The sequence below is a fragment of the Micromesistius poutassou genome (assembly GCF_964030765.1).
Source record: "Micromesistius poutassou genome assembly, chromosome: 19".
Taxonomy (NCBI): Eukaryota; Metazoa; Chordata; class Actinopteri; order Gadiformes; family Gadidae; genus Micromesistius; species Micromesistius poutassou.
This window is the reverse complement of record NC_140289.1, coordinates 13,106,440-13,129,335: the sequence shown is the minus strand read 5'-3', so window position 1 is coordinate 13,129,335 and position 22,896 is coordinate 13,106,440. Positions and strand designations below refer to the sequence as shown.

Genomic DNA, 22,896 nt, shown 5'->3' with positions numbered 1-22,896 from the left:
CCGCTAAAGGAGTGGTTTGAAGGAGCCATCAGACCAGGAGACACTGACGGCTGCTCCTCCTAATCATGGCTGCAGTCACTGCTTTGGGGTCTGAACTTTTGTCTAGGTGTTGGTGTTTGTGATTCACTATTCTCAGAGTACCCTGTGCTTCCAGATAAGAAACTAATATACATGTACTAAGAAGTAATGGAAGCAAGCAACGAACTGGATCAACTGAGATTAGTTTTTCTTTATAATTGCTTTGATAAGATTTTATGCACTTTATTAATCCCCAAAATTAGGCTAAACTGGTTATAAATTATCTTCAATGATAGTATTGTATCTTCATATAATATAGCAGAAATATAAACAGATTCACTTTTTTGGTAGTCTGCATTCTTTTATTAGTCTTTGAAAAAATCATTTTGCACATGTACACATAAAATATCGAACAGCACATTGTGGAGTCTGAGGAATTAAACACTTTAACTGACAATGCGTCTGAGAATGATAACAATGAAACTAATATTTACAAAAATATTCACACTAGAGAAATCACAAAGTACATGAAATTTATTTACAAAAGCCACCAATGTTACAGTAATTCACAGTACAAAAGACAACGCATTCTCAAATGATACCCACAGAAAACGCACAGCAACACCAATGAAAGGTATTGCATCTATTGTTTTTACTTTACTCACTGATTTTGGAATGATTTTAAATATTGTGTTCCACCAAACTGCCAACAAATGCTTTCTTTGCTCTGAAACCATGGTCAAATGGATGCCTTGATCATTATTTAATTTGTTAACTTTTTTTTCTTACATTCAGAAAAACATTTGATATTCACAGTTCAATTTATCTCTTTATGACTACGGTCAATATATTATTTCCAACAGGTAACCATGCAAATGTTGGGTTTGGAATGAGTACCCATTCACGATGGTTCAGCAGAATGTTAGTTTCAGTGTATCTAGAGAGTTGGTTACCAAAGCACACTTTGGACAGGTTGGCTGGCTGTCGGCCTGGTCCTTTAAAAGGACCAGGTGCTATGTGTCAGGAAAGGTCTCCCAATGGCTCTCTTGGTCTGAGGGGTTTAGATGTTGGTGATATTACCATTATGATATAATAACTGACACGGTGGAGTGGTAGAACTAAGTCCACTTATCCAAGGAGAAAAATGGTTATTATCCAGAAATACTTTATTTGCTCGACTCTATTGGAAAATTATTCTGACAACAGAATTGTACTCCAGAAAGTCCTTGAATCGGATTAGGAACAGGGAACACAGGAACGATATGAACATATAGTGGTTGTATATGGTGATGAAAATAGATGACTAATGAATGAGAAGCCGTGACAAACAGGTCTTCACTTTGAAGGGAGTTGATTGGATACAGATAATGAAATGCACTCTTGGATGTTTAATAGCCAACACCGGTTTTGTTTAATGAAAACAATTCTCTCTCCATCTCCAAGTACTGATAGATAAATGAAAAAAGCTGAATTTTGTGAAAAAAAAAATGAAAAAAATAGTGGTATAGGTGTGGAAGGGACAATGTTTGCTTTAAACACAGAGATGCTTCCAAGACCAGGATAGCGACCCTGTGCCAGTGCAGTGTGGGCGTTGTGGTTCAGACCAGAGATTATTCAGAGATTAGACCAGGCAGTGTGGGTTCTGTGTGTGCTCAGACCAGGGTGTGTGTGTGTGTGTTCAGGTGGTGGGGTCCTGGCAGCGGGCGCAGTGGTCCATGTCTGTGGAGTAGGGCTCCACCTGGATGGTGACGCTGGTGAAGCCAAACTTGGTCCTCAGCAGCTCTGTGGCCTCCGTCAGCACCAGGTGGGGGTCCGCCCCCTCGCCTGGGGGGAGGGGGGGAGGAGTTAATCTGATCTGTAACGTCTCAAACCTCCTGTAAAGACACCGCTGTGTCCTCATCTACGTATGGCTGGTCTGGGGGTCCACATCACATAGGGGCCCTTTTGGAAAGAGTTGACTTCACTAAATGAGATTATTTGATTTATTTACGAGGGCCTAAAGTGTAGTGACAAATCATGTATGACTTTGCTGACTCAACCGATAACAATGTAATTTGGTTGGATTTGCCCTTTGTTTCAAAGTTTCAAGCTTAGTACAGGTCTCTACGAGAACTACTTCTGACGTTATGCAATTCTCCTTAATAACTTATTTTGATTGATAGATCTGAGCCCAAAACAAATTATAGTGGAGGTCCAAAAATCATGTAAAGGCAGAATGGGATGTGAGTAAACTGGAAGCCTTCCAGTACTCTAGTGTATATATACTAGAGTAGTGTCTAGCCCATGTCTAGAGGGACTGGTGCAGGTGAGTATTAGTCACTCTAGTGTATATATACTAGAGTAGTGTCTAGCCCATGTCTAGAGGGACTGGTGCAGGTGAGTAATAGTCACTCTAGTATGTATCCCATGTCAAGAACATAGTCCCAGCAATATAGGTCGTATTCAATTGGAGAAAAATATAATTCATAAAAATAAATCAACCAAAACAAATGATACACTACTATACTTACTTGTCACCAAGACATCTTACTCTCTAGTTTTCTGTCAATTCCCCTTCACCTCCCTCTACCTGTAGTGAACAGACCTCCTCTACCTGTAGTGAACAGACCTCCTCTACCTGTAGTGAACAGACCTCCTCTACCTGTAGTGAACAGACCTCCTGTAGTGAACAGACCTCCGTCTACCTGTGGTGAACAGACCTCCTGTGGTGAACAGACCTCCCTCTACCTGTAGTGAACAGACCTCCTGTAGTGAACAGACCTCCTCTACCTGTGGTGAACAGACCTCCTCTACCTGTAGTGAACAGACCTCCTCTACCTGTAGTGAACAGACCTCCTCTACCTGTAGTGAACAGACCTCCTGTAGTGAACAGACCTCCTGTAGTGAACAGACCTCCTCTACCTGTAGTGAACAGACCTCCTCTACCTGTAGTGAACAGACCTCCTCTACCTGTAGTGAACAGACCTCCTCTACCTGTAGTGAACAGACCTCCCTCTACCTGTAGTGAACAGACCTCCCTCTACCTGTAGTGAACAGACCTCCTGTAGTGAACAGACCTCCTATAGTGAACAGACCTCCTCTACCTGTAGTGAACAGACCTCCTCTACCTGTAGTGAACAGACCTCCTGTAGTGAACAGACCTCCTGTAGTGAACAGACCTCCCTGTAGTGAACAGACCTCCTCTACCTGTAGTGAACAGACCTCCCTCTACCTGTAGTGAACAGACCTCCTCTACCTGTAGTGAACAGACCTCCCTCTACCTGTAGTGAACAGACCTCCTCTACCTGTAGTGAACAGACCTCCTCTACCTGTAGTGAACAGACCTCCTGTAGTGAACAGACCTCCTCTACCTGTAGTGAACAGACCTCCCTCTACCTGTAGTGAACAGACCTCCTGTAGTGAACAGACCTCCCTCTACCTGTAGTGAACAGACCTCCCTCTACCTGTAGTGAACAGACCTCCTGTAGTGAACAGACCTCCCTCTACCTGTAGTGAACAGACCTCCTGTAGTGAACAGACCTCCTGTAGTGAACAGACCTCCTCTACCTGTAGTGAACAGACCTCCTGTAGTGAACAGACCTCCTGTGGTGAACAGACCTCCCTGTGCGGTACTGACCCACGGCGAGGTGAACTGACACCAGGGAGCGGCCGAGGGTCAGGGCCCACAGATGGAGGCAGTGTGCCGCCTTCACCGCCTCCAGGGACAGGAGCACCTCCTTCACCGAGCTGAACTCCACCCCCTTGGGAGCCCCTAGGACAGAAACAGACAGCTTCACACACCAGCTCATGGGATGGCAGCTTTACACACGAGGCCTAAGATGACAGCAAGGCCAGATTGAAAGCACAACAACAAAGGTTAGTTTGCAGTCCAGTTTTGAATTTGCCTCTCAATGAATTAGCTCTCTCTCTCCATTAGCGTTTGGAGCTCTCTCTCTCTCTCCATTAGCGTTTGGAGCTCTCTCTCTCTCCATTAGCGTTTGGAGCTCTCTCTCTCTCCATTAGCGTTTGGAGCTCTCTCTCTCTCCATTAACGTTTGGAGCTCTCTCTCTCTAATAGCGTTTGGAGCTCTCTCTCTCCATTAGCGTTTGGAGCTCTCTCTCTCTCCATTAGCGTTTGGAGCTCTCTCTCTCTCTCCATTAGTGTTTGGAGCTCTCTCTCTCTCCATTACCGTTTGGAGCTCTCTCTCTCTCCATTACCGTTTGGAGCTCTCTCTCTCTCCATTAGCGTTTGGAGCTCTCTCTCTCCATTACCGTTTGGAGCTCTCTCTCTCTCTCCATTAGCGTTTGGAGCTCTCTCTCTCTAATAGCGTTTGGAGCTCTCTCTCTCTCCATTAGCGTTTGGAGCTCTCTCTCTCTCTCTCTCCATTAGTGTTTGGAGCTCTCTCTCTCTCTCCATTAGCGTTTGGAGCTCTCTCTCTCTCCATTAGTGTTTGGAGCTCTCTCTCTCTCCATTAGCGTTTGGAGCTCTCTCTCTCTCCATTAGCGTTTGGAGCTCTCTCTCTCTCCATTACCGTTTGGAGCTCTCTCTCTCTCTCCATTAGCGTTTGGAGCTCTCTCTCTCTCCATTAGCGTTTGGAGCTCTCTCTCTCTCTCTAATAGCGTTTGGAGCTCTCTCTCTCTCTCTCTCCATTAGCGTTTGGAGCTCTCTCTCTCCATTAGCGTTTGGAGCTCTCTCTCTCTCTCCATTAGTGTTTGGAGCTCTCTCTCTCTCCATTACCGTTTGGAGCTCTCTCTCTCTCCATTACCGTTTGGAGCTCTCTCTCTCTCCATTAGCGTTTGGAGCTCTCTCTCTCTAATAGCGTTTGGAGCTCTCTCTCTCTCCATTAGCGTTTGGAGCTCTCTCTCTCTCTCTCCATTAGCGTTTGGAGCTCTCTCTCTCTCTCTCCATTAGCGTTTGGAGCTCTCTCTCTCTATTAGTGTTTGGAGCTCTCTCTCTCTCCATTAGCGTTTGGAGCTCTCTCTCTCTCCATTAGTGTTTGGAGCTCTCTCTCTCTCTCCATTAGCGTTTGGAGCTCTCTCTCTCCATTAGTGTTTGGAGCTCTCTCTCGCTCTCCATTAGTGTTTGGAGCTCTCTCTCTCCATTAGTGTTTGGAGCTCTCTCTCTCTCTCCATTAGCGTTTGGAGCTCTCTCTCTCTCCATTAGTGTTTGGAGCTCTCTCTCTCTCCATTAGTGTTTGGAGCTCTCTCTCTCTCTCTATTAGCGTTTGGAGCTCTCTCTCTCTCCATTAGCGTTTGGAGCTCTCTCTCTCTCCATTAGCGTTTGGAGCTCTCTCTCTCCATTAGCGTTTGGAGCTCTCTCTCTCCATTAGTGTTTGGAGCTCTCTCTCTCCATTAGTGTTTGGAGCTCTCTCTCTCTCTCTATTAGCGTTTGGAGCTCTCTCTCTCTCCATTAGCGTTTGGAGCTCTCTCTCTCTCCATTAGCGTTTGGAGCTCTCTCTCTCCATTAGCGTTTGGAGCTCTCTCTCTCTGAGTGGGATGAGGAGGACATTCAAACAGCTCTTACCCTCCATGAGGATCCTGAACACGTCCTTGAGGATGGTGAGGGTGGTCCCGAGGACGAAGACGGAGAACAGGAAGGTGCAGATGGGGTCTGCTATTTTATATTCAGGCTGAAGATACAGAGGAGAGATGGATCTGGTCATGGTGAGGAGTGTGTGCTCTAATAAGGAGTGTCTAATTGTCTCAATGTGTAGGGTTAAGAAGAGTCAGTCACCTTACGAAGGAGTCAGGCATTTACCATGAAAATGTACTGGACCCCCAGACACAAGTTAAACACATGAAAGATTAATAATAGACATAATAATAGAAATATGATCATAATAGGTTTGTTCTTTGAATCACAATAACAATTTGCATAGCAACATAGAAAACAGATCAATAATTTCATACGTCAGGGGCCAGATGAAGAGCTGTTGTGTGGTCGTCACTAAGCTCTCAGTCCACCTATCAGTCCAGAGCACGCACTTCAACACAGCTCCTTTCGTTCACAAACAGTTTCCAATCAGCCAGTCATAACATATTGTTCTCAGCTGTCAGGATGAAACTAACGTCTCCCCAACAACAAAGTAAGGAGATGATCAGTATCCTACTACAAAGTCCGTCCATCAAGCGGTTCCTGGTTTGAGTGGTAGGAAATGAGAGAAGCCCTCAGATCGTCACAGAACCGGATGAACTGAGGAAACGCTAGAATCATTTAACTTTAAGGGGCGAGACAATCGCAGGTGCATTTGTGTTGTAATTACGTGGTATTTCACCATTCATGGGAGGCGTCTTATACAGGAGTGTGTTCTGAGTGTGTGTTCAGAGTGTGTGTTCAGAGTGTGCGTTCTGAGTGTGCGTTCTGTTGGGGCAGCCTGGGTGCAGGAAGTGATGTTGTTCAGCGCGTTGTAAACAACAGGATGTGTACGGTGACAGAAGGACGACCCACCCGGAAGAAGATGACGATGGCGGCCACCAGGACGCCGACGCTCTGCAGCAGATCGCCGACCACGTGGATGAACGCCGCACGCACACTGGTGTTGTCATGACCACCGAGGAGTGCGTGGGAGTGGCCGTGAGCCGTGGAACTCACAGCGTTGTCGTCCAGCTGGTGGTAACCTTCTCCGTGGCCGTGGAAGGTGGTGGAGTGGTGCAGAATGTAAGCCATGCTGGAAGGACAACCAGATCAAGATACAGTCAGTATAATAACCATCATTAATAGTGACATCACCGTAAGGCTTTGAGTCATAACGTGTTTAATACCTTTATATATTCAGGAGGAACCACCCAGACCAGCACTGATGACCTGTACTGGGGTTCAGACCAGTACTGATGTTCAGACCAGTACTGACCAGTACTGATGACCTGTACTGGGGTTCAGACCAGTACTGACCAGTACTGATGTTTAGACCAGTACTGATGTTCAGACTAGTACAGACCAGTACTGATGTTCAGACCAGTACTGGTGTTCAGACCAGTACTGATGTTCAGACCAGTACAGACCAGTACTGATGTTCAGACCAGTACTGATGTTTAGACCAGTACAGACCAGTACTGATGTTCAGACCAGTACTGATGTTTAGACCAGTACAGACCAGTACTGATGTTCAGACCAGTACAGACCAGTACTGATGTTCAGACCAGTACTGACCAGTACTGATGTTTAGACCAGTACTGATGTTCAGACCAGTACAGACCAGTACTGATGTTTAGACCAGTACTGGTGTTTAGACCAGTACAGACCAGTACTGATGTTCAGACCAGTACAGACCAGTACTGATGTTTAGACCAGTACTGATGTTCAGACCAGTACAGACCAGTACTGATGTTTAGACCAGTACTGATGTTTAGACCAGTACAGACCAGTACTGATGTTTAGACCAGTACTGATGTTTAGACCAGTACTGATGTTCAGACCAGTACAGACCAGTACTGATGTTTAGACCAGTACTGATGTTCAGACCAGTACTGATGTTCAGACCAGTACAGACCAGTACTGATGTTCAGACCAGTACAGACCAGTACTGATGTTCAGACCAGTACTGATGTTTAGACCAGTACAGACCAGTACTGATGTTTAGACCAGTACTAATGTTTAGACCAGTACAGACCAGTACTGGTGTTCAGACCAGTACTGATGTTCAGACCAGTACTGATGTTCAGACCAGTACAGACCAGTACTGGTGTTCAGACCAGTACTGATGTTCAGACCAGTACAGACCAGTACTGATTTTCAGACCAGTACAGACCAGTACTGGTGTTCAGACCAGTACTGATGTTCAGACCAGTACTGGTGTTCAGACCAGTACTGATGTTCAGACCAGTACAGACCAGTACTGATGTTCAGACCAGTACTGGTGTTCAGACCAGTACAGACCAGTACTGGTGTAGAGACCAGTACAGACCAGTACTGGTGTTCAGACCAGTACTGATGTTCAGACCAGTACAGACCAGTACTGGTGTTCAGACCAGTACTGATGTTCAGACCAGTACTGGTGTTCAGACCAGTACTGATGTTCAGACCAGTACAGACCAGTACTGGTGTTCAGACCAGTACTGGTGTTCAGACCAGTACAGACCAGTACTGATGTTTAGACCAGTACTGATGTTCAGACCAGTACTGATGTTTAGACCAGTACAGACCAGTACTGATGTTCAGACCAGTACTGATGTTTAGACCAGTACAGACCAGTACTGATGTTCAGACCAGTACAGACCAGTACTGGTGTTCAGACCAGTACTGATGTTCAGACCAGTACTGGTGTTCAGACCAGTACAGACCAGTACTGGTGTTTAGACCAGTACAGACCAGTACTGGTGTTCAGACCAGTACAGACCAGTACTGATGTTCAGACCAGTACAGACCAGTACTGGTGTTCAGACCAGTACAGACCAGTACTGGTGTTCAGACCAGTACTGGTGTTCAGACCAGTACAGACCAGTACTGGTGTTCAGACCAGTACTGATGTTCAGACCAGTACAGACCAGTACTGGTGTTCAGACCAGTACAGACCAGTACTGGTGTTCAGACCAGTACTGGTGTTCAGACCAGTACAGACCAGTACTGGTGTTTAGACCAGTACAGACCAGTACTGGTGTTCAGACCAGTACAGACCAGTACTGATGTTCAGACCAGTACAGACCAGTACTGGTGTTCAGACCAGTACTGGTGTTCAGACCAGTACAGACCAGTACTGGTGTTCAGACCAGTACTGATGTTCAGACCAGTACAGACCAGTACTGGTGTTCAGACCAGTACAGACCAGTACTGGTGTTCAGACCAGTACTCAGAACGCTCCCTCACATGATGTTGACGACGACGGCGCCGCCGGAGGTGAGCAGCATCACGTGGCCGTTGATCTCGTAGTCGTTGCGTACGATCCTCTCGATGGCGAGGTACACCAGGACCCCCGTCACCACCCAGATGGACATGACGGACACCAGGGCCCCCAGGATCTCTGACCACAGGACAGAGAAGTAGAACCGCATGTTTGTTAGCAATGGGGAAGGAACTGGGCCCATGAACATAAAGACAGAGCGCAGCTGTTTCAGTTCACCAGATCAACACTAACAATGAGGCCAGTCTCTGCTGTGGGGTCGGCTGGCTTTGCTATTCGTAATGCGGCTCAGTGGGATGCTGGCCTCGTTGTCGACCGTAGCTCATTTCATTCTTAGTTTCAGCGTGTAGGAGTCGACAATACGGCATAAAAAGAAAGCTGGTTCCTGAACCTGATCTGTGCCAGCCGAAGCTCATGGTCTTGGTGGGAGGTCTGGAGGAGATCCACAGCGAGAACAGGCTGACCATCATGCTCCCCAGGTCCGTCAGCAGGTGGGCGGCGTCTGTCATGATGGCCAGGCTGTGGGCCAGGTAACCTCCTGGAGGTCAGGAACACATCAGTACAACAGTCCTAAACTCCTGGAGGTCAGGAACACATCAGTACAACAGTCCTAACCTCCTGGAGGTCAGGAACACATCAGTACAACAGTCCTAACCTCCTGGAGGTCAGGAACACATCAGTACAACAGTCCTAACCTCCTGGAGGTCAGGAACACATCAGTACAACAGTCCTAACCTCCTGGAGGTCATGAACACATCAGTACAACATAATACGATGAGATGGAGAAGCCTAGCTATGTTCCTTGGCAGATTGGATATGTGCCCAAAGAGCTCCAGCTGGCTCCAGAGGGAAGCAGGCTCCAGGCTACAGAGGGCAGCAGGCTCCAGGCTACAGAGGGCAGCAGGCTCCAGAGGGCAGCAGCAGCAGGCTCCAGGCTACAGAGAGCAGCAGGCTCCAGGCTACAGAGAGCAGCAGGCTCCAGGCTACAGAGAGCAGCAGGCTCCAGGCTACAGAGAGCAGCAGGCTCCAGGCTACAGAGGGCAGCAGGCTCCAGGCTACAGAGGGCAGCAGCAGCAGCAGGCTCCAGGCTACAGAGGGCAGCAGCAGCAGCAGGCTCCAGGCTACAGAGGGCAGCAGCAGCAGCAGGCTCCAGGCTACAGAGGGCAGCAGCAGCAGCAGGCTCCAGGCTACAGAGAGCAGCAGGCTCCAGGCTACTGGCCCCGGCAGCATAAATAAAGGGTAAGTATTCTTAATTGGAACTGCTGTCATTTCTTGTATAAAAGGGTCAATGACTATGGAAATGCATTTCCTGAAGTTCATTAACTGACCACATTATCATTTCTAACAGGTTGATAAATGGAGTTCCTGCAATGAATTAGTTATACAATGCTCATACAGCGAAGAAAATGTATTGGCAATCTGAAATGGTTTTATTTTATTGCCCAGTCTGCATGCCAGGAGAGGTCATCATATTGGGGGGCCTTCACTGACTCTATAGGCTTCAAACTATTGTACATTTACCATGGGCACAGCTGCGCCATGGCATAGCCCCATGTGCAGAAATATGTCATAACTTTAATACAAGGGTGAGGGTTTAATGCATCTCCCCTCACCCCAAGAACCAAACGTGACCATCTGGGTGTGCATTGTGATCAGTCGATTGCCTATCTAGCAGTTAATATCCACAGCATACAAACGGGTATTTCACATTTGATATTCAAAACGATTAATGGATAATGCTGTTGGGTAAAGCTCAAGAACTGTGGTCAAATAGTCAAACTTTTGACTATTTGGAGGAATCATGTGAAGGAGAACTCGTAAGGGAATGGGAACAAACACTAAGGGAACCCAACTGCATTCAACACAAGGCTACGTCATTATGGAACGGTGGACGCTATAGACATGGCTGGGCCCTGCTAAAACACTGTTCTGAAGATGTGAATCTTTTGGATATTTTGCCCTGTGCATTCTTGATGTTTTATGCAGGCTATATAAACGTGATGTAAATATGACTTCATTACCAAGTTTGAAATTTTAATTAAAGGAATGTAGGCTTGCAGTCACAGAAGGGGAAACTAAATGGATTATTTGAGTGATTGTTCACTCATCCTACCTGTCCACTAATATTTTAAATGAACCCTAATTTGTATGAAAGTAATTGTTACATTTATGCAAGAATGCATTGCAGGCCTACAAAACTACCACTGTACACATTATCATTAAGTTTAAAACATGTTGAACTAAAAACATCTGGCTGTAACGTCTCATATCCCTTTTTCTTGAAAGAGACTTCTGTGTTAATGGTTGATTTGCTGGTTAGGCAGACTGTCAGACTTTGACAAACTTTTTTTTTTTCCAGACTTTGCTTTCCTCAAGCCTATTCATTTGAGTAAGATGTTCGAGGTTGACTTTCTCGCAAAATTGCAGCAGTTTCACTTGAACTCGTCTGCAGTGGAGGATGAGATGTTGAAAGTTAAAGCTGATATTGAGTCCAGGGCTCATGGACCATTTTGGAACTTTCTCACAAAGGAAAAGTATCCAGCCATGAGGACATGGGCTACCTCCTTCACCTCATTATTTGGCTCTACTTAGTTATGCCAGTCAGCCTTTTCCCACATGAAGATTATTAAGTGCAAATACCGTTCCACCACGACTGTCATTTGGAAGCCTGCTTGAGACTAGCTTCCAGCAGCTACTTTCTGGACTATGAAACCCTGGATGACTCCATTCATTGCATTTTGACCTGGGCATTCAAAAAAGTCAGGGCACCCCTGTTTTGTCCTGGCCTATATCCAGGGTATAACTTTATATACTGTATATCCTATAGCTGCGTTCCCATAGCAGGAACCAGGGTCTAAATTAAGTCCTGCCTCGGTGGAATAAGTACAGGAACTTTGGAGGTGGGGCTTGCAGCACTGAACATCTCTGATTAGTGAAGGACGCAGCATTTTATTTAAGCCAATTCAACATCTGGAGCCAATGTAAACGTAGGCAAGATGTAGGCAAGGCAAGGCAACTTTATTTATATAGCGCTTTTCACACACAAGGCAGACTCAAAGTGCTTCACGTTGAAATATAGTCATACAATAAAATAAAATAGATAAGTAAAAGAAAACAATGGCAAAGTTAAAAAGAGTACAATGTGTTTAAGATTTAGCAGAAAGCTAAAGCAAACAAAAGTCTTCAGTCTTGTTTTAAAAACTGAGTTGGGGCAAGTCTTAAATCCTCAGGGAGTTTATTCCAGCTATTTGTTGCATAGTAACTATATCCTGCTTTCCCGTGTTTCGTGTTTCCTCGGCCCAGTAGTGAAGGTGCGGTTTGACCCAGCTCAGTCACGGCTCACGTTTCCACCGCCGCCAGCGGGGTTTACAGGCGCGTTCACGGTCCTGGTGATAACGAGACTGCTCGCCAGTGATGACGCTCGCGCTTACACGTGTTCCCGACAGCGACCGTTCATGTGCGCTGCGTTGGAATCTAAAAGTTATTCACAGCAGGGGTTTTATCTGATAAAAAACAGTCAGAACTAAACAGAACTTAGTAGGATCAGTTTCAAGTTTCCTTGTAGCCTATCACCTACTATCCTTTTGCTTTTATTTATGAGAAGCACATTGTATTGTCACTGTATGGAGGGCTACACCTGCCCTTATCTAGAGCTGGTTTACCAGTACACAACGTTTAAAACTGAGCAAAGTCGATGCCAACAGACGGTTACAACGTCAATCAATAGTAAAGTATGTGATATGATGGTTGATTATTTTATACTGAGTAAAATATATGTTCCGCCATGTTCTTCACTAGTAAACCATACGTCACCAACTGGGGGGGTCATCCTTTATGTTCCCTCGTTCCTATGTCTCCTGGTCCTATGTCCCCCGGGTCCTATGTCCCCCGGGTCCTATGTTCCTGGGTCCTATGTTCCTGGGTCCTATGTTCCCGGGTCCTATGTTCCTGGGTCCTATGTTCCTGGGTCCTATGTTCCCGGGTCCTATGTTCCTGGGTCCTATGTTCCCGGGTCCTATGTTCCCTGGGTCCTATGTTCCCCGCTTTGTATGTGACCGGGGAGCGAATGTGTTTTTCATAGGCGGAATCCGGTTTGTCGTGACCGGGGAACATAGGACCCGGGGAACATAGGACCCGGGGGACATAGGTACGCTCCCCAACTGGGCAACTCTTAACAAAATCTGGCCTCAGTTGCCGAACGGAAGTAGAATCATAAGAGTGTCATGAGGTGTCGTTCACGAGAACTTTCCCACGTCGCGAAAATGTTTTTCCCATAATTCCCAGCGATGCACCATAAGCCGGACGGCGATAGCCACGGCAGCTACGTAAGCATCATGACCTCATAGCAGCCCGACACAATAGCCTGCTAATAAGCCCTAAACCATGTAGGGATTTAACAGTTAGCGGCCTAATTTCTATAAAATAAATGATGTAAGCTACCGTTAATCGTTATTTTTTGTTCACTTCAACATGCTCGCACACAATCCTCTTATTTCCATCCATAGCAGTAAACTACATTCATAGACCTATAATTAATTAATTAATTAATTACCCCATTCTGTATATTGTTGTGTCCCTACAGCTTTGTTTTGGATACCAACTTCCTGCCAAAGAGTGATCGGATGGAAAGCAATACACGTTGCTTTACAAGTTATTATTAAGTTATTATTATTATTAATTTATTATTATTATTAAGTTATTATTATTATTAAGTTATTATTATTAAGTTATTATTATTACAAGTTATTATTATTAAGTTATAATTATTATTAAGGTATTATTATTATTATGTTATTATTATTAAGTTATTATTATTATTAAGTTATTATTATTATAAGTTATTATTATTACAAGTTATTATTATTCTTAAGTTATATTTATTATAAGTTATTATTATTAAGTTATTATTATTATAAGTTATTATTATTATTAAGTTATTTGAACGTTCAGAAATATTTAGTGCTGTATTGCTTTTTATAGATTCATCATGGAAATGCAAAGAATTAAGCTGAAAGACCTGTGCAACGTTTACAACCTTATGATATATTTTGCATGGATTTATTTGTTTTAATATGTATGTAGCTGGTGTTTAAACTAACTACTGTCGCCAATAATATACTATAAGATCACGACAGGCTGTGGTATGTTCTCATTATACCACAGTTAAGGGGCGTTGTCCGTCCTGAGACGCAGCGGAGGGACTAGAGAACTGCATAACATAAACACATTCATGTAACAATAACATAACATAAGAAATGCAGGTACTAGGGAGCTAGAGTTAACGCTTCATGTGCACTGCACATTTACACACAATATTTGATCTGTAGTCCGGCAAACAGACACACCGACACTTATAGCATTTACCATCCAACATACAAATAACCATTAACGTACAACATACGAAGGAATAGTAAACTCACTTCATCACATTATACCATAGGTGTGTCTCTGAATCACCTTCATAACAGTCATGTAAGAGCATCAGTAGTGATCCCATTCTGGGAGTATTCCTCACCTATGACCTCTCCGATCATGAAGACCAGGCACACAGCGGAGGCTACGCACAGCTTCTTCTGGGCCAGTCGTTTGTCCCCCCTCTCCTCAGACTCCATGGCATTGTTGCCATGGCAATGTAAACCAACTGGTCTCTTGAGCTCGACGGTGCCGGCCGTCCCTCCATTCTGGATGCGAGGGTGGACCCCTTCGGAGTCTGGGAACGTGCTACAAGGGATGAGACGAGATGGATGAGTTTGCGACGCGCTGGCAGAATCCAGCGATGGTGGCCCAGTGCACTGCTGCCTCACTCTGACACCTTTAACAAAACAAACAATATGGATTTGGAAAAGGTGACTTGAAGCATTTGGAATGATTTGTTATTATTCATTAAAGGGGAAGTGAATGCTAAACCGTTTTTTTTTTGGGGGGGGGGGGGGGTAAATGTGGTTATATGTATGTTCTGATCGTCAACACAGTACTCTATTCCATTTGTTCACTGTTAATTAAATACAACCTTCCTCAAGAGAGAGTAAAATGGAAAACACTTTTTTTTAATCTCATAGTGTTTGGGTGTCTGATTGTCAGAGTCTGCGTTGTGCAGGAGACACAGTGAGACAGTGAGACACAGTGAGACACAGTGAGACAGTGAGACACAGTGAGACACAGTGAGACAGTGAGACAGTGAGACACAGTGAGACAGTGAGACACAGTGAGACACAGTGAGACAGTGAGACACAGTGAGACACAGAGACAGTGAGACACAGCGAGACACAGAGACAGTGAGAGACAGTGAGACACAGAGACAGTGAGAGACAGTGAGACAGTGAGACACAGTGAGACACAGAGACAGTGAGCCAGAGTGAGACAGTGAGACAGTGAGACACAGTGAGACACAGAGACAGTGAGACACAGAGACAGTGAGCCAGAGTGAGACAGTGAGACAGTGAGACAGTGAGACACTGCAGCAGCTCCGTCTGATCGATGGAACCAGGACTGAGCAGATCGCTGACCGGAGGTTTTCCCAACGTGCAGCGGTGCGTGGACGGCGCACACACAACGGCACGCTGAACACAGCGCACACACAACGGCACGTTGAACACAGCGCACACACAACGGCACGCTGAACACAGCGCACACACAACGGCACGCTGAACACAGCGCACACACAACGGCACGCTGAACACAGCGCACACACAACGGCACGCTGAACACAGCGCACGCACGGGGCACACACACAATAGTGCTCGTGTGGCAATTGGAGATGAGGTTAATGAGGTGGAAAAAAGATCATTCATCCCCTCAGAGGAGATAAGCACTGCTGAGCACCGACTCCATTACACACACACACACACACACACACACACACACACACACACACACACACACACACACACACACACACACACACACACACACACACACACACATACATATGCAGACATGCACACACTGCCAGACATGCTGTGCATGTGTGTGTGTGTGTGTGTGTGTGTGTGTGTGTGTGTGTGTGTGTGTGTGTGTGTGTGTGTGTGTGTGTGTGTGTGTGTGTGTGTGAGCATGTCTGGCAGTGTGCATGTATGTGTGTATATACATGCACACGCAGACACAGACACATATACCCACCCAGACATGCTCTCACACAAATACACACTCACACACACAGAAACCAGCATGCGCACACACACGCACACAAACATGCACCCACATGCACAAACACACGACACCCAATTGCAAATGCAGACAATATTTTAATAGTATCACATAACAATATTCCCTATTACGCCTAATATACTTTAATATAATGCGATTTATATAATAAAAGAATGTTGCCGTGTCAGTTTGGTGACGGAGAGAGCTTAAAGTGGTCATTATGTTTAAACCAATAACCTTTACAGTGAGTAAAGTCAATGTAGTCTGGCTAGGAGAATGGACTCTGGGTCCCATGTGGACAACAGCTGCCTCCTCACCGACTACTGTACCCACAGCATGCTCTCAGTATTCCCATTAACCAAACTGTAATTAACAAGGGATGTTCATTAAGAAATGATGTGTTGTATGCTGGATATTTCAGTTCTCTAAACAGAGAGACATAGTGAATAAGACAGCCTTTTGGTTGGTTTACAGATTACAGATTATATTAATACTCACTTAATACTCAATAGTTATTTCCATGATGATACAGCCCTACCACAATTAACCTAATATTTATTTAACCTCAGAAAAAGAGTCACAGCCACAAGCTGCAATATCTCTATGGAATGAGTGTGTGTGTGTGTGTGTGTGTGTGTGTGTGTGTGTGTGTGTGTGTGTGTGTGTGTGTGTGTGTGTGTGTGTGTGTGTGTGTGTGTGTGTGTGTGTGTGTGTGTGTGTGTGTGTGTGTCTATCTTATCAGACCAGGACATGCTGTGAGTGTCTCTCTGTGATAGTCATTTATGTCCTGATACAGGCCCAGAGGTTATCTGGAGTATGCATGCAATATATTGAATATAATAATATATATGATATAATACTGATGTAGTATAACCATCAGTGATGTATAATAAAATACTGAGCAGTATTACCACCACAGTGTTAATATAATATAATACTGATGTAGTACAGTGTTGTATAATATAATACTGATGTAGTATTACCATCAGTGATGTATAATATAATACTGATGTAGTATTACCATCACTGTAATGTGTATAATATAATACTGATGTAGTACAGTGTTGTATAATATAATACTGATGTAGTATTACCATCACTGTAATGTGTATAATATAACCATCAGTGATGTATAATATAGTACTGATGTCAATTACCATCACTGTAATGTGTATAATGTAATACTGATGTAGTATTACCATCACTGTGATGTGTATCATATAATACTGATGCAGCATTATAATATGTTGTATAATATAATACTGTTTTACATTCAAATGTATTGGCAATTGCATGGTACTGCTTTTTATCTTCTGATATGATATTAACATTGTCATTCAAATAGAGAAAAGGCCAATATGTATAACATTGAGGAAGTGGAAAGTCCCTGACAGTGGTGAGGAAGTTCTACCATTATGTTGAAGACCCAGCAGTAACCCGTTAGCTGTCATTATGTTGAAGACCCAGCAGTAACCCGTTAGCTGTCGGCCTCTCATGGAAGCTGTATTTCAACGTTAATTCCATTCATTGAATATGAATGCGAGACGTCGACAAATCGGAGACGGCGGGTGAACTACATATAGAGGAAGATATTTGTGCCAATAAGTGACAGAATAGAAGAACGAATGTGCAAATATGCAGAATTAGGCCTGACACAAGGCCCAGGCCTCTGCAGTAGACGCTAGGATGACCACACAGTGCCCCATCAGCTACTGCGGTAGACTGCATGGAAGTCCCGCCGCCACGCGCACACACACACATAGGTATATATATAATTTTTGCTATTATTTTGGACATACTGCAAAATAAAGATAATGTGTTTTTATTTATATTTAAATTTATTTATTTGCTAGGTCAAATATCTGTTTGACCTAGCAAACAATCCATTTTACAGAGGTTACATCAACAGGCCTAGGTCTAATAGCTAATTAAAAGAGGTGATAAAGGCCGTGTAGACCGCACTGTCCCTTCACCCTGAAGGCCGGTCCTCGGGGAGATAACGACACATCAGGAGCTGCTGCTCCGGGGAGTCCTCCTCTCCATCCGTCACCCGCTGTCCACGGAGCAGCGGAGCGAGGACCTCATTTGCCGCTCCGCCTAGAGCTCGCTCCCCCGGCCTCACATAAAGCCTTATTCAACTGGAACCGCTCATGGGTTTTGTGTCTGTGCATTTATTTAAATCGTGCTAGGCCTACTTCCACTTTTTTTTTGTCATCTTTTAAAACTTCAGTCATTTTATTTCTTCCAACACATTTACATAAAATCAATCAATATGCAACTGAACCACTGTAAATCAATGCACTGTCTTTGCACCACTTTCGTGTTTATTGTAGTCTCAGGTGACTTTTCTAGTGCTTCTCTTATACATTGTATTATTTTATTATGCATTGTTGGATGGAGCCTGAGACTCAATCAGTTCATTGCTGTTGCTTTAATTTGTTGTGAATACGACAAATAAACCATTTTCAGAAACAGCCACATCCTTTGTTTAAATCAAGGCATTAAAATTGACGACCGGTAACGAAAAAGGTTTAGACTATTGCGGAACCACGGAGCAGGCAGACCATGTCATAGCATAAAGTCTTTAAACGCAACACCGAGAGAAATATTAAATCAAACACCTTCAGAACACGAATAAGCATGAAACACAGACTGGACCTTTATCTTGGGTAACAAAATTTTGAAACATGCTTTCACATATCTCACCCCTTCGATTTCAATGAATCCATTTGAGCATTTTTGTCATGAATGAGTAGCGATTTCTCCGTTTTGGTCCCGTTATTATCCATTCTTCCCGAGGGAGTCCGTTCTCTTTCTATGAACGAAGGTGGGTTTCTGCAGATGCTGCTTCAATTCGACTGTCCGTTTACATGTGTTGGATGAGGCAGGACAAGTTATCCTTGGTTTGGACCGTCCTCACGGACGCGTCTCCCCTGAGGTGTGAGGCTGAGGGGCGGCTCCAGACCCGGGACGTGTCTCCTGGTCCTGGTCTGAGGGGCGGCTCCAGACCCGGGACGTGTCTCCTGGTCCTGGTCTGAGGGGCGGCTCCAGACCCGGGACGTGTCTCCTGGTCCTGAGGGGCGGCTCCAGACCCGGGACGTGTCTCCTGGTCCTGGTCTGAGGGGCGGCTCCAGACCCGGGACGTGTCTCCTGGTCTGACTGAGGGGCGGGCTGGACCACGATGCAGAGTACGCTCCGCTACAGAAGGGGTAACAACATCAAGGTAACCTTTTCAAACACATCTTCTCCCTCTTTGAGCTTGTCAATTTGCCTTGAACCTTCGCCTTTGCATTACATGTTGAAATACATATTTTAAATAATTGTTGCTATTTTGTAATTGTTGTTTGTAATTGTATCCCATTTTATCAGTGTGAAAATAACTAAATGTAATATGTATATTTGGCCAGTTTGTATTAAGAACACTTACATTTATAGTGTCTAACAATTAAATGAGGATATAATAAGTTAAATAAATATAGTTAAATAAATAGTTAATAAAACGGGTGGCTTAAATCAAGCGATCTGATTGGTTCCCAACTGTTGTATATTGAGCGTATACACACAGCTATGACGCCCGTTCAGTTTACAGAGTTCAGTATCACTCCGCGCCTAACTTGAACTGTTGTTTATTTATATATAAAAGCATTAGCATAGTTCACTGAAGCCTAAAAACATGTTGATTGATGGAGAAGGTGGAAATGTTGTAAAGCAATAGGCACACGGTGAGTGAACTGCTCGATAAAAGGCTAAATTGCCGGCGAACCGAGCTACCGTCTCTAGCCTTCTCTCTGAAGGACGCTACAGTGTGTTGCATAGCAACCGTACACTTTGCCGGCAGCCGGGAGGGACTACTTTTTTGTATTCGTTAAAAAAAATGTTTTTCCGACTTTCTAGCTTTTTCAAAACTGAGGGTGTCTATGACTTTCATTTCGCCATACTTACGTAACCGTTTTATAAAAGCAGTCAGTGGTATACGTTCATTATACCACAGTTAACCTTAACTGTTTCCTTTGATTAGCAGCAGGTTTTCTTTCTAAAGTCTGCAGACGTTGGAATGGGCCGTTTCACTTTATTTACTTCACAATAGTTTCAATCAATCATGCTGTTGGAGGACCTGAGGCGTGTGTTTGGCTATTTACATAAACCGTGTGCGACTGTAGAAATACACTTTTTTAAATCCATTTTTGAAAGCTTCATCCACTCGGTCGTAACTCCGCCCCTATCAGGTTCTGGTTTCCGGCCAGGCTCTGAGGCTCCTCCCCCGGATCCCCTAAGAGGAGACTGGAGCCGTTTCTCAATTTGCGTTCTCATACTCGTCGTGTAGCCTACGTGTACTTGCGTTCTCGTGAAACGTCATCAGTGGTAGCCCAAGTACTGTTCCAATTCCAAGTAGTACGTGAGTACTGTCGTAAAACCTGAAGTGTTCTCGATGCGTTCTCGATGAGGCCGTTCCACCGAGGACGCATCGGAGGTGACTCGTGTGGGACCGTTAAATATCCCAGGATGCATTTCGCATTCCCATGTTTTAAAATATTAGTATGTAAGCTATAATAATAGGCTATATATAGGAACATTTTACATATATAACAAAAATTTATTCATTCATTCTATTCATTCAAAATATTGACATATTATTTTAAAATTAAAGAGGCTGGGGTTTTGTTTTATATAATTAGTTTATATTGTATACGTCGCTGATAGAGGAAACCCATCGCAATGGCAACGAAAATCCCGGTCGGATCCATCCGATCGTGTGTGTGTGTGTGTGTTTCTATTCTAATCTGTGTAATTTCTCGCTCATTCGTTATTATTATTACTCGTTATAATAGCCTACTCTCCAACTACGGCAGTTAGGCACGCGCATCTGTACCCTACATATAAAAAGTCGTGTGTATATAAATACACACGACAAGCATATCTTTTCATTTATATTCATTCAAAATATTAACATACTATTTTAACATGAAAGAGGCTGGGGTTTAGTTTTATATAATTTGTTTATGTTTAGTATGCCTACATGAGGCCGTAAAGCAGTTAACAGAGCTGAGGTGGTGACGTCATCGAGTCTGCTGCTGTTCCAATTGCAGGTGCGTACTCGCGTTCTCAGAAGTCTGTACTTCGAAGTCCGGACTTGCCAAGTACGTACTTCCAAGTCCGTGAGTACGTAGTCCGCGTACTTGGTGTTGAGAAACGGACTGGATCCCATAGAGCTGGTAAGTCCCGCCCCTTCCGCTAAACCCCAGTCCTGTAGGTTGAAAAATCATTAATGTCAATGTGAGAAAATAATTATTTTCTGGGCCCGTTTGAATTGTGCCATGAATGTCAACATATGTTGTCTGTGAATTTTTTATATAATTTTTCAAGTTAAGAGTTTGACAGTATATTGTATGATTCTTCGGCTAACAGTTGTGGAAAAGACATAACGAGAAAGACTACATGTCGCCTGTGTGACGTCACCCCATAACACATTTTCCCTCCACTTGTCAAATCACAGTGCTAATGCTATTAGCTAATGCTAATGCTGCGTATTTTGCCATAATCTACGGAGACATCCATAGGAAACATTAGATCAAGATGCCTGTGTGTTTTGTACCCAAATGTCACCATTCCAACAAAATGGGCTGTTCTTTCTTTAGATTTCCGTCTGATGTTAAAACTAGGAACTGCTGGATAAAACGGATCAAGACATGTTGACTGCTAGCCGAAGAATCATACAATATACTGTCAAACTCGTGAAAAATTATATTAAAAATTCACAGACAACATATGTTGACATTCATGGCACAATTCAAACAGGACCAGAAAATAATTATTTTCTCACATTCACTTGCATTAACGATTTTTCAACCTAGAGGTCCACTGGGGTTTAGCGGAAGAGGCGGGACTTCGCTGGTAATTCCCGCCCCTTCCGCTAAACCCCAGTGGAAAGGGCGGGAAGGGGCGGGACTTACGGGGCTCTGTTGCGCTCTATGACCTGAACTGCCTCTGCAGTAATTCTTAATTTTTCATTTCGATGTAATTGTATTTATTTATTCATTTTAAGGTACTTTACTTTAAGGTACTATAGGAACTATAAGGTCGAACATATCGTTAACAAGAGTTCAACATCAAACTGAATACAAAAAGATTTACCAAACATGAATCAACATCATCACCTGCTGCTGAGACACAACAGAGATAATGAGTTAATGGAAGTTAACTTTATGTATTTTTAAATACTAATTATATGTATTTTAATGACATTTTTATTTTAATAACAATAATAGTGAATACATATTAGTACATTTGCCTTTTGTATAGCTAGATTTCAATGTATTTTTGCCAATCTCTGGGCTTATGCCTAGATCAATTATAAATCAATTGCAAGAATTGTTTGTGTGCTTTTTATTTATCGTATAAAATTTATCGTAAATACAATAATGAGCAAATAAAAACCAAAAGATAAGATAAGATGGCCGCCCACCTCCTTGTAATCTAAATCCAATATAAATGGTATTCTTTCGATGTTCTCAGCCTTATGTGTAAATCGCTTTGGATATCACGGAGGTGCTTTATTGGGGAGCGTAGGCTACCTATGTCCCCGGGGTCCTCTGTTCCCCCGTCGCGACTGTGTTTTTCATAGGCGGAATCCGGGAAAAGTTACGCCTCAAGCGCTAGGATTGGACAGCAGCCTGTCAGGCAACTCACACGCTGACTCCTAACCCTGAACCTAACCCTAACCATAACCCTGAACCTAACCCTAACCCTAACCCTAACCATAACCCTCACCATAACCGTAACCGTAACCCTAATATTCACGATTCACGGTCACATACAAAGCGGGGAACATAGGACCCGGGGAACATAGTTAACCTACGTGCATACGGACACTCCTGTCATCAATAAATGTGACGCTGACCCTCCAGCGATGGTACTAT

General features: G+C 44.0%; 1 protein-coding gene across 1 annotated transcript; it reads right to left on the bottom strand.

Annotated features, from left to right (window-relative positions):
• Positions 1–1,696: 1,696 nt before the first annotated feature.
• Positions 1,697–18,768, bottom strand: slc30a2 (solute carrier family 30 member 2; the record flags this gene model as incomplete). Its single annotated transcript, XM_084483890.1, has 8 exons — positions 1,697–1,842; positions 3,635–3,769; positions 5,521–5,626; positions 6,445–6,664; positions 8,800–8,953; positions 9,225–9,371; positions 14,349–14,554; positions 18,686–18,768. 8 exons carry the CDS (start codon positions 18,766–18,768, stop codon positions 1,697–1,699), a joined length of 1,197 nt encoding a protein of 398 aa, XP_084340016.1.
• Positions 18,769–22,896: the final 4,128 nt, after the last annotated feature.